This window comes from Grampus griseus, assembly GCF_964374135.1.
Source record: "Grampus griseus genome assembly, chromosome: 10".
Lineage (NCBI taxonomy): Eukaryota > Metazoa > Chordata > Mammalia > Artiodactyla > Delphinidae > Grampus > Grampus griseus.
Genome location: NC_139004.1, coordinates 59503689 through 59517352, shown reverse-complemented (window position 1 = coordinate 59517352; position 13664 = coordinate 59503689). Strand labels below are relative to the sequence as shown.

The 13664-nt window shown below is 41.0% G+C and overlaps 1 protein-coding gene across 1 annotated transcript in view; it reads right to left on the bottom strand.

Annotated features, from left to right (window-relative positions):
• ULK4 (unc-51 like kinase 4) overlaps positions 1-13664 on the bottom strand; it is a 513951-nt gene that overhangs the window by 421338 nt on the left and 78949 nt on the right. Inside the window, exon 18 of the mRNA XM_082664206.1 lies at positions 2438-2545. Within this exon, the coding sequence (XP_082520332.1) occupies positions 2438-2545 (108 nt within the window). The remainder of the gene's footprint in view (positions 1-2437; positions 2546-13664) is intronic.

Sequence of the window (13664 nt, the reverse complement as noted above, 5' to 3'; positions counted from 1 at the left end):
CGTCAGCACTGACCTGAGATGTTAAGGTTTACCTATATGCTAAGTGACAACGCCACAAACAGCCTCATCTCATGAAATATTAGTGACTTGTGTGGGTCCAGGGACATAACTTCCTTTTCTGGTTTGCTATCATAAAATGTGGTCAAATGTCATGGCCACAGAACCATCCCTTTATTAAAACAGCCTAGCTTACATCCAATTAAAGTGAGAACGAAGGGAAATGATTCTCTAGATCTACTTTTAGAAACAAACAGAAATATGATTCTGCATTATTCCACTTATATAAGACTCTACAAAATGCAAACTAGTCTATATGACAGAAGGCAATCAGCGGTTGCCTGGGGGTGGGGAGAGGGGCAGGAGGGAGGGGTAACAAACGGTGCTGAGAAAACTTTTGGAGGCGATAGATATTTTCATTATCTTGACTGTGGTGATGGTTTCACAGATGTATACATATATTAGCACTGATCAAATTCTAATCTTTAAACGTGTGCAGTTTATGGTATGCCAATTATACCTCAATTAAGCTGGGGGGAAAGGTAAAAAAAAAATGGGACACATGCCCCCCCCAAAAATTGGACTAGACTCCCACCCATGATAAGATGGCAGACCACACTTCCTGTGGTCTGAGATACCTGACCTTTCTTCTAAGGAAAGCAGTTTTATTCTGTATCCTTAAAATGCCTCAGAGAGCTGACAAGAAATCAAAGAATAATCAAGCCAAAAATTAGCTGCAAGCGTGAAGGGATAAACAGAGCACTGAAGTTTGCTTTTATTCTGAGGGCCTGCAGAACTTGGTAAATTTGAGCTTTGATGTCAAGGCCTCCAGGGCCCAAGGTAAGAGTAAAGTCAATATAAACTCTCCAGCCCCGCCCCCGAAGAACTGCAAGGAAAACTGTCTTTCACAAAACTCAGCACACAAGAGAATGTTCCAGTGCAAGAGGAGGAGGGAGGGAGCTCTAAGTACTAACTGAGAAAGACATCCATATTAATTATTAAGAAATAGCTCCAGTGTATGTATCGCCATACACTGTTTTTAATACTGTGTAACTATTAAGTGAAAAAAGTTGCTCTACTTGCTATATAAAATGAGACAAAGTAAGAATCTACATTTCTAATCGCTCATTTGTGCAAAACTAATGCTGTAAATATAAGTAAGAAAGTAATCGTACTGGTTATTTATTGGGGAACTACACAGATGGGGGACAAAAGTAGAAAAGAGACCCTTCTCTGTATACCTTTCTATACTTCCAAGTTTTCTAGTTTCATGAGTGTGTTATCTCTTCAAAATATAAAATTACCTGAGAATAAACTCAACCAAGCTAAATGTACAAAAGCTTTATAAGTGAAATATATTGGGTTGGCCAAAAAGTTCATTTGGGTTTTTCTGTTAAGATGACGAACTTTTTGGCCAACCCAATAATTTAAATGACTTAAATGAAAAATCTTTTAATATAACTATATGAAAACACCATTTTTGTGTGCATTAAAGGACAACATATCATAAATGTGCTAATACTTTCCTCATAGATGCAGTACAATCCCGAACATGCATTAGAAGACTCAAAATCACAAAGACAGCAGTATTTCTGTATAGTCAATGTAGGGTTCAAAAGATGATTTCAGAACTGGACAATCTGATTCTAAAATTTATTCTGACATGTAAAGGGCCAGGAATAGCCAAGACATTTATGAAAACGAAGACTAAGGAGGTGAGATTTGCTGTACAGGTTATCAATACTAAGCATGGAACTAAATGATTTTAAATACTGATGTTTTATAGTAATTAAGTTAACTGCCTTAAAATGATGATCATCCAGAAAGTCAATTTAGATACTAAGGATACTCAGGTTATATAACATTTAAGCAAGTTCTAGAAGCAAAACATAAGTACAAGGAGAGAACTTTTGATTAACTTGTAACTTACTGGTACTCATTAAAACACTCAGAGCATCACATGAAATGAATAACTCATAATTTATCTATATCTATTCAATATATTCCCAAATATAAGAAGTCAAATTCTGCAGTCACACATTCTCGTGCCATGTTAAGAGCTATATTTACACACAGTGTTTTAAATAATAATGGCGCCTTTACACTGGGAGAACCAACAGGACCCTCTTGCATGAAGGAGTCAAAGATGGCAGCAACCTAGGAAGTACTTTGGGGACTCTGGTCCACTGGTTTTAAAATACAGCCTGAGAATCTCCTACACTTTAAAGAAAAAGAGGCACTGGGGGAGAGGGAAGACAGACAAGGAGAGACAGAAGAAGAGTCAGAAAGACACTGAGAGCCTCTCTCCTCCAGAGGTCAAAATTTTCCTAAATTCCTTAGGTGTGCTCAAAGGGGCAAAATCAAAAAACTTTGATTTTGATATCCGCCATGATATGTCAGAACACATCAAAGAACAACAGAGTTAACCAGACAATCTTACCTGGATGGCTATAAGATAGATCAGCTCCCCCAGGGTTGGTAAAAGGCACTGTTTTAATTTGCTGTTCCTGAAGTTTTCCCTAATTAATTCGGTTAAGAGAGTAACTGCCTGAAAAGAGAGGGGAAAAGTCTATTATTTCATGTGTATCTCTAGGTTCTTTAGCCTATATGTAACAGGCAAGACACTCTACAAAATTCACCTTGCATTTTTAAGAACTGGTTTCCAAATTATTTTCAATATACGGGCCTTATTCCTGAAGGAAAAAAACAGGAACTCTCCCAGACGAAGATACAAATACACCCAGTGAAATAAACTTACCGACTTACAGCCCTTATCAGGTTACCAAGCATTTTCACTATATCGCCAATCTTCTGTGAGGGAACCGTTGCTCTATCTTTAAAGCCAGAACACCTAGGCTGAGAGAGTTGCAGCAGCTTGCCCCCATGCCATCCAGTCCACTTGGAAACCAGAATCTGAACACAGATTTTCCCATGCCAGATCCCTGGGATGCTCCAGCGCACCCCAGTTTGAAAAATTCTTACACTGCATGAAACTTTTAAATGATTCCTTCAAAAATACAAGTGGGGCAACATTATACCAACATTCCACTATAATCCACTTTGAAATCCGGCAGCATGTTTTATCAGATCTAGTTAACTTCCTAGGACTCATGCTGAGAAAATCCCATGTGCTCCATGCCAGAATGTATGCCCCAGAACACAGGCTAATCAAATGATACTGTGACCATGAAGTAGGGTATAATGGTTTCAGAATGATACATATAGAATGAGATGGGGGAAATTGCGTATAAATAGTGTGAAGCATTGCTCCAAAACAGTGCATGCAGCTGAAAACATGGTGCACAAACAAGATGATTTCTTACTGTGACAAGATATAAGTTTTTAAATTGAACATATATCAAAACATTAGGTCTTACAGCTAAAACTAATACAATGTTATATGTCAATTATATCTCACTTTAAAAATTAATTAAGCCTTCCCTGTTGGAGCAGTGGTTAAGAATCCGCCTGCCAATGCAGGGGACACAGGTTCAAGCACTGGTCTGGGAATATCCCACATGCCACGGAGCAACTAAGCCTGTGAGCCACAACTACTGAGCCCACACACCTAGAGCCCGTGCTCCGCAACAAGAGGAGCCACGGCAATGAGAAGCCCGCGCACCACAACGAAGAGTAGCCCCCGCTCACCACAACTAGAGGAAAAAACCCGTGCGCAGCAATGAAGACCCAATGCAGCCAAAAATAAATAAACAAAAGATAAAATACATTTTTTAAAAAAAGTTTAAAAACTGAAACTGAGCACTTTAAAACTTTCAGAGCAATTTGACAGATGCTACAACATCCCAGCATGTAATCACTGGTCCCGTATTGTAAAACAAGAGCGTGAACAACTTGGAGTTACACATCAGGGAGCTGCACGATACTCATGCATGGGAGGAACACTTGTTGATGTGGCTTTTTATGAACAGCTTTATTGAGTTACAACTGACCTACAATGTGCTGCATTTTTTTTTTTTTTTTTTTTTTGGCCATCCGTGAGTCTTGCAGGATCTTAGTTCCCTGACCGGGAATTGAACCCAGGACCACGGCAGTGAAAGTGCCGACTCCTAACCACTGGACCGCCAGGGAATTTCCAGAGCTGCATATATTTAAAGTGTACAGTTAGATATGTTTGACCTATGCACGTCCCAGTGAAATCACCACCACAATCAAGATAGCAACACCCCCAAGTGTTTCCTCAAGTTCCCCGGGTAATCCCTCCATTTCACTAACTTTCTCTCCTCCCACTGATTTCCTTTCTGTCATTAGTTGGCATTTTCTAGAGTTTACGTTAATGGAATCATATACTATGTATTCTTACTTGTCTGGCTTCTTTCACTTAGCATAATGCATTTGAGATTCTTCCATGTTGTTATGTTTATACATAGTTCATTCTTTTTCATTGCTGAGTAGTATTCCCCTGTACACAGATACCACCTTGTGTAACTCCCACTACCCACTGCCTTACACACAGTGAATCCCCCATATAAAGTGGTTGAGGAGGAAAAAGGAATCATATACATCACATTAGCCCTTGCAGGTCACTTCTACACACAGTCTTCCTTTTCTTTCAACCTGTACTGATCATCCACTAGTATTACCTTGAACCCATCTGAAATTAACAATGTTCAGCCTTTTCTTTTTACCTACAAGAACAGCAATTTGTCACCAGCATACCTGTCATAAAAGAACGGATAAAGGAAGTATTCTAAAGAGAAAGGAAATTATTAAAAAAAAAAAAAAACCTTGGAAAATCAGGAAGGAAGCAAAAACATGGTAGGCAAAAATACAGGTAAATACAATAGGCTTTCCGCCTCCTATTAAGTTTTCTAAATTATGTTGGATGGTTGAAGTAAATGTTAGGAAAATGCTTGATTTGGTTCTAAATGTATTTAGAGGATATATTTAAGACAACTATATAAAAATGAGGGAGGTGAAATGTTGAAAAGGGAAGTAAGTTTTCCATACTTCACTTGAATGGGTAAAATGATGACACCACTAGACTGATAAAGTTATGTATAATATAAATATAAACAATGTTGTTTTTTAAAAAATCAAAGACAAGTTAAATAAATGAAAAGATGTATGTGTGTGTGTGTGTGTGTGTGTGTGTGTGTGTCTGTGTCTGTGTATTTTATTTTCTGTACTATATGATGCTTTGACATCTTAAAAAAACCTTTCTGGCTGGGGAGAGAATGACCCTACCCTCCCAGGGCAAGCCAATTCTTAGAGGTAGCAAAGGCCCAGGAGAGCATGTCTTTAATATGCAAACTCGCCAATCCAGAGCCACACCTCCTCTATCTGGCCCTTACACCTCAGGAGGCAATATTCTTCGTCTTCATCATCCCAGGACCAGGTACCATGCAACGAGAGACTCTTCCTATAGCCCAAAGCCTGCTGAAATTATTCAGACTAGCCAATTCTAAGGTGTTTATCCTGCCTCGCCTTTCCCGTGCAAACCCCAATAAAGACTATGGCTTAAGCACTCCCCTTCTCTGCCTCCTGACCACCTTGGCGTTTTTCCATATGGGCCTGTATGCCATGCCTGTCTCTAGGACCTGTAAACATACTAAACTTTATTTTCCTGAGCCTCTCCTCTCTCTACTCTTGTGGCCACTCCTGACTGACCATCTCATAAATGAATACAAAAAGGAGATATACTATGTTCATATATAGTAAGACTCACGGTAAAGATGTCAATTTCCCCCAAACTGACAGCTTGGCTTATTGAAATTCCTATCAAAATCCTAGCAAGATTTTTTTGGTAGATATCAATAAGATTATCCTACAATTCATGTGGAAAGCAGAAGTGTCAGAAGAGCCAAAACAATTTTGAAAAAGGAGAATAAGGTGGTTGAAACTGTTCCACCTGATTTCAAGACTTATTATACAGCTACAGTAATCAAGACTGTGTGGCATCGTCAGAGAAACAGGCACTCGGATCAATGGACCAGAACAGAGAATCTAGAACTAGCTCCATACAAGTATGGCCCACTGACTTGTGACAAAGGTGCAAAGGCAACACAACAGAGGGAAGTCAATCTTTTCAAGAAATGTTGCTGGAGCAAATGGCTCTCCACAGGAAAAACAAAAAGGAAACATCAACCTAAGTCATCTGACACTTTATACAAAATATCAACTCAAAATGGATCATGGATTTAAATGTAAAACAGAAAACTAGAAGTAAAAAAATAAGCTAAAGTCTTCAGAATCTAGGTAAAGAGTAGATTTGATACCAAAAGCACAGAGACATTGTACCAAAGAAGCTATACAACTGGCAGATAAGCACATGAAAAGATGTTCAACATCACTGGCTATTAGGGAAATGCAAATTAAAACCACAATGAGACATCACTACACACCTATCAGAATCACAAAAATAAAACAGAGTGACACCACCACCTGCTGCTGAGGATGGAGAGAAACTGGATCACTCATACCATTGCTGGTGGGGATGTAAACTGGTACAGGTAGGCTGGCAGTTCCTCTAAGACACAAATGAACCACTGAACATGCAGCTACCAGAGAACCCAGAAACTCATCAGCATTTATCCCAGAGAAATGAAGACTTTCATCCACATACAAATCTGTACATCAATTTTACAACAGCTTTATCTGTAACTAACCAAACTGGAAATGATCCAGGTATCTTTCATCAGGTAAATGGTTAAATAAACCGTGGTACAGCCATACTAAGGAATACTATTAAGCAATAAAAAGTAACACACTGTTGGGACTTCCCTGGCAGTCTAGTGGTTGGGACTTCATCTACCAATGCAGGGGGTGCGGGTTCAATCCCTGGTCGGGGAGCTGGGGTCCCACATGCCTCGCAGCCAGAGGGCCATGACATAAAACAGAAGCAATGTTGTAGCAGGTTCAGTAAAGACTTTAAAAATGGTCCACATCAAAAAAAAAATCATAAAAAAAAGTAACAAACTGTTAACACGTGCAACAACCAGGATGAATAGCCAGAGAATTATGTTAAGTGAAAAGAAGCCAACTCTGAAAGGTTACAGACCATACAGTTCCATTCATACATCCTCAAAGTGACAGAAGTACAGAACTGGAGAACAGATTAGTGGTCGCCAGGGGTTGGAAGGAGGGGCATGAGACAGAGGGAAGAGGGTGTTGTTATAAAGGGCAATAAGGGTGATCCTTGTGGGGATGAAACTGTTCTCTTCATTAACTATCTCAGCGTCAATATTCTGGTTGTGATATTGCACGATAGTTCTCCAAGATGTCACTATCGGGGAAAACTGGATGAAGTATACCCAGTGTCTCTCTGTACTATTTCTCACAACTGCATGTGAATCTACAATTATCTCAGACTAAAAGGTTTACTTCTTTTCAAGTCAACCTCATGCTAAATTTAAAATCCAGATCCAACTTTCTGCTTCACAAAATTCATAGCAGGGACATATAGCCTTTCTCCATTTTATCATCCACTGGCATTTTGTATCAGTAAGCATCACAGGAAATTAAAAACATTTTAATGCTGCAGACCCTTAAAGAGATAAAACTGAACTGCCTCCAGCATAAAAGAAATTGCTTTGGAGCTCAGTGTCTTGTAAATTGACAAACATCATATAATCTATGCCAGTAATGCCACAGCAACATGACATCTCACTTGCAAAAATTAACTTTGGATACCACTAAACAATACACAACAAATAATGTTTCCCTGCAATATTATTTGTATAGATTTTCCACTTGTTCTATAAAAATATAAAGAAATATTAATATTAAAAAGGAAAACTGTGGGCTTCCCTGGTGGCGCAGTGGTTGAGAGTCCGCCTGCCGATGCAGAGGACACGGGTTCGTGCCCCGGTCCGGGAAGATCCCACATGCCGCGGAGAGGCTGGGTCCGTGAGCCATGGCGCTGGGCCTGTGCGTCCGGAGCACAGGGAGAGGCCACAACAGTGAGAGGCCCACGTACCGCAAAAAAAAAAAAAAAAAAATCCACCTGCCAATGCAGGGGACATGGGTTTGAGCCCTGGTCCAGGAAGATCCCACATGCTGAGGAGCAACTAAGCCTGTGCGCCACAACTACTGAGCCCGTGTGCCACAACTACTGAAGCCTGTGCTCCGCAACGAGAAGCCACCACAATGAGAAGCCCACACACTGCAACGAAGAGTAGCCCCCGCTCTCTGCAACTAGAGAAAGCCCTTGTATAGCAACGAAGACCCAGTGCAACCAAAAATAAATTTATAAAAAAAAAATTTGCCTGGCCTTCTAACATTGAAACTAAAAGAGATTTAAAAAATGGGATATTCAAGTATTATGCTACTATTGTGTGCGTTTTTGGAAAACCTAAGGAAAATTAGGGGGTTGGTGGGGGGACTCTTATTTCTAGTATCATTATGCTTTGAGGCATATCTACGCCATCACTGGTTCTATTACCCTAATAGAAACTATCCTTCTGCAACCACGGGCATGATGGGTTGCTTATTTCTAGTAATAATTTAAGATTGTAATGCTATTTCCTAAACTATTTTGAAATCAAAACCCATTTTACAACAACTCTGACAAAGTGAAGCCAGGCCTCTTTTGGCTTTATCTGAAATCATCAGATCGACATTAAAAGGTCAAATGTGCTTCAATCTCACATACCCTGGACTGAGCCTCTTAGGCAGAAAGACAGGAAGATGATGAAATAAGAAGTTCTGCAGTTATAAAACTAATATTCTGAACTTGCAGAAAGCGTTTGCTTGCTCTTAACTCTCAAATTATAGTTTTTAAATGTCCATGTTAACGGTTATACAATTAACAGCTACAAAGAGAAACTGAACTAAACTCCAGACCCAGTGTTTTATTAGGCCAAAGGGACATTTTTGAAACCCTATACAACTATTCCCAAAGGGAGATACAGCAAAAGCCATCACAACAACAGAGTCTTCTAAGTTAGATACTGTTCAGTACTCCTCCCCAATGCCTGAAGTAAGAGGCATTCCACAATCTCAAATGAACAGAGCATTCCAATTGTTACCACTTTGCCCAGCCCTTTTCTTTCTTAGAACACCATTTTCAATGTCCCAAACAGAGCTCGGGCACATAAAAGAAGAGCCCCATAATTCTTTCTTCAATTTTATTAAATCTTAGATTTCTTTGGGTATTGCATTTCAGATCTGTAGACTTGAAACTTCAAGTTCTCATTTTCACAAGTGTTGGTTTAAAAAGTTTGAGAGAGAGAAAACACACTAGACAGAAGGAGAAGGCTGAACAGGCAGGAACAGAAAGATGCTAAACCTGTTTGAAGAAAAAAAAAATTCTGTATCTAATAACTAAAAATGTTGTTGCAATGTGGCAACACTGTAAGAAGTTCTCCTTGGTGATGTCTGGATATCAAAGTTTTAACATTAGCGTCTATACGAAAAGACAACCCTCAGAATGGGAGAAAATATTTGCAAACGAAGCAGCTGACAAAGGATTAATCTCCAAAATATACAAGCAGCTCATGCAGCTCAATATCAAAAAAAAAAAAAACCCAATCCAAAAATGGGCAGAAGACCTAAACAGACATTTCTCCAAAGAAGATATACAGATTGCCAACAAACACATGAAAGGATGCTCAACATCACTAATCATTAGAGAAATGCAAATCAAAACTACAATGAGGTATCACCTCACACCGGTCAGAATGGCCATCATCCAAAAATCTACAAACAATAAATGCTGGAGAGGGTGTGGAGAAAAGTGAACCTTCTTGCACTGTTCTCGGGAACGTAAATTGATACAACCACTATGGAGAACAGTATGGAGGTTCCTTAAAAAACTAAAAATAGAACTATCATACGACCCAGCAATCCCACTACTGGGCATATACCCTGAGAAAACCATAATTCAAAAAGAGTCACGTACCACGATGTTCACTGCAGCTCTATTTACAACAGCCAGGACATGGAAGCAACCTAAGTGTCCACTGACAGATGAACGGATAAAGAAGATGTGGCACATATATACAATGGAATATTACTCAGCCATAAAAATAAACAAAACTGAGTTATTTGTAGTGAGGTGGATGGACCTAGGGTCTGTCATACAGAGTGAAGTAAGACAGAAAGAGAAAATCAAATACCGCATGCTAATGCATATATACGGAATCTAAAAAAAAAGATGGTTCTTACGAACCCAGGGGCAGGACAGGAATAAAGACACAGACGTAGAGAATGGACTTGAGGACACGGGGAGAGGGAAGGGTAAGCTGTGACAAAGTGAGAGAGTAGCGTTGGCATATCTACACTACCAAATGTAAAATAGATAGCTAGTGGGAAGCAGCTGCATAGCACAGGGAGATCAGCTCAGTGCTTTGCGACCACCTCGAGGGGTGGGATAGGGAGGGTGGGAGGGAGACGCAAGAGGGAGGGGATATGGGGATATATGTATACATATAGCTGATTCTCTTTGTTTTACAGCAGAAACTAACAACATTGTAAAGCAATTATACTCCAATAAAGATGTTTAAAAAAAACAGCATCTATGGATGTAAACTTTAATCCCTAATTCTCTGCATGTTAATTGGGTAACTACGTGGCATCGAACTCCTAAAAGTAAATAATCAGGGAGAAGTAAGGACTGCTATCTTGTCACTTCCCTGTCAAGGCCTAAATGTAAACAAACAACCTGTAACTGATGGAATTTTTTCTCTTAAAGATTATGAACTGTCAGGAAAAGCAAATAAAATGCATAGTAAATTTCTCAGTCTTTTACAGCCGTAGAAAAAGTTTGGAAGTAGTAGGTACACAAACTTTATCAAGTTCCTGGATTTTTTTTTTTAATTAGATGTCAACAAATTCCAACTGCAAAAGAATGTGTCTTTTTTTGGTCAACAGTCACCCAATCCCTCTTCCTAACATCACCCAACTTCCTTTTGAAGAAATACCTCTCCTGTACTGTGCTTGGTCTGTGGGACGACAAAGCAGGCACTGTGTGGGAAGCCCTCCAAACATGGAACCTGCAAGGGCCCCTGGCTCCCTTCAGAAACATCTTTCCTCCCACAGCCAAGGCTCTTGCTCAGAAATCTGAACCTTGAGTCGAGTGACAGAGAATAAAGGAACAGCTGAAGTTCACTCATTCCTTCTAGCAATGGTCCCAAGCAAGACTCCAAGAGGGTCCTGCTCCAAAGGCCCTCTGGGGCTCCCAGGTCCTGACTGTTCCAGACCTCCTCTTGGAGTCTCTGACCTTGCTCACTTCCCCTAATAAATACCCTTTATGCTTAAGTTAGGCAGAGTCAACCTGCAAAAGCGGTAAACAGTACTTGCGCCGTCCAGTTCCCCTCCCTTCCTGGACACACAAAAATACTTCCCAGCTCCCCTGGAGTTGGGTGGGGCCATGTGAGTAGCTCTGACCAACTGGCTGGGTAGAAATGATGTATGTACACCTACGTGCAATTTTCCCTACTCTATTCCCCTGCCCCAGGAAACATGAAAGCATCCTGCTGAATGGAGATGCCACGTGAGCTGGAAGCCGCCTGGAATGCTGAGGGCAGCTGCCCTCAGAGCCACCTAGGCCTGCAGCAAGAGAATTTTAAGCCTCTGAGATTTTGATGGTCTCCATTGCCATATCTTTAGCGAGTCATATCCTGACTGAGACACAGCGCTAATCATCCAATTCACAGAGACCACTCTAAGGATACATAGGAATGATGACGTTTTCCCATTTTAAAAGAATCACTGACAAAACAAGTCAGTAAACTACTGCACCCGTATCTTAGGGTAAAAGACCATTTGTGCGGCAGCTAAGATCTGCCGTCAACATTTATATCATGGAACTGACACCAGTGTCACAAAGCACCAATCACCAGAAAAGCTCCGAATGAGAAGTATACTGAGAAATCTTGCTATACAGGTTAAGAAATTCAATGTCAAACTGCAATAAATCTGTAACATATCTGTAGTTCAAAACCCGATTAATCATTAAAATTCTTTTGTCCATTTCTGGCAGATGGCAGACAAAATATCCTAAAGATTCCTCCCATGGAAAGTAATTGGAAAATGCCAGATAAAATAGTTTCAAATATCCTTACAAAATGCACAGCTGAACTGGCAAAAAATTAAGGAAATCTCAAAGACAGAAACTTAAAAAATATTCAAACAGAGAGAAAACAAGAAAATAAAGAAATAGGTAAGCATTCAAGATACTTTAACCCTGCAGGCGTGTGGGTGAATCTTTGTGACCTTGAAATGACCTTTTGAAATGGAACAAGACACAAACTCTAGGGCTTATGCATGGTGTGCTATCACACAGGAAATCATTCACATTAAGTTGGTACCCCAAGGATGTACGAATAAGAAGTGAACCAGCCTGCAAGAGAGGGCAGTAAGGAACCTCAAGACCTTGGTACTGAATGAAGCAATGGGGGAAAAAAAAAAAATCTTCCCTGAGAATCAAAACAAAGCAGGTCTGCAGGGCTTCCCTGGTGGCACAGTGGTTAAGGATCCACCTGCTAATGCAGGGGACAGGGGTTCGAGTCCTGGTCCGGGAAGATCCCACGTGCCGAGGGGCAACTAAGCCCGTGCGCCGCAACTACCGAGCCTACACTCTAGAGCCCGCGAGCCACAACTACTGAGCCCATGTGCCACAACTACTGAAGCCCACACGCCTAGAGCCCGTGCTCCACAACAAGAAAAGCCACCACAATGAGAAGCCCGTGCACCGCAACGAAGAGTAGCCCCCTCTCGCCGCAACTAGAGAAAGCTCGCGCTCAGCAACAAAGACCCAATGCAGCCAAAAATAAACAAAATAAATTAATTTTTTTAAAAAAGCAGGTCTGCAGCTCACAGTCACAATGCCTCTCACCTTGGAGGCCAGAGGTTCAAACACCTGGACGTTTCCTAGCTTGACCAACTGAAATGTGGCCTTAATGATGGCCTTTAATTAATGAGGTCAAAACGCTAGGATTTCACCAGCATACTGCAGAGCACTGGTTCTCAAATTTTAGTATGCAACGGAATCACTGAAGGATCTGTAAAAACACAGAAAGCTGGGCCCTGCCCTCAGAGCTTCTCATGCAGTGGGCCTGGGATGGGCACTAAGAACGTGCAACTCTAACGAGTTGCCAAGAGATGCTAATGCTGATGGCCTCAACCACACTGAGGATCACTACTGCCGGACTCCAGTGTCTGCACATTCGGCTCACCTGTGAAGCTTTAAAAACTACAGCCATCTGCATCCACCCCCAGAGATTCTGGTTTAACTGGTCTGGGGTATAGCCTGGACATGAGAATTTTTAAAGCCCCCCGGGAATTCTTATGAGCCACTAAAGTTGAGAACCACTGCTACAGAGGACAGAGTCTGAAAGCTCAGGGAACTGGAAACATTGGAATGGTTCTGCAAAGTGCAATCTGCCCAGCCATCCCCCTAAACCACCTCTCCTGGGAGGGCCTAAGAAACATGCCTTGGGGGGGGTGGGCACCAGCGCCTCTGAGCAGCTCTGCAGCGGGATCCTTTATAGGTCAGAAATGACAGTGGGAAGACACACTGACGATGGAATTGGGTCTGATCACAGAGGGAGCAAAGGAATTTAGGGATAGCAAAGACCAATGGCAGCACTTAACTGTACAAGTGAGTCACAGGGCAATTTGGTGATCAGAGTATTCTGACCCATTAGAATCTCAGACAGTGGTAAACTGACCATCAAATCAGCCTACAATGGTGATACTTGACATAC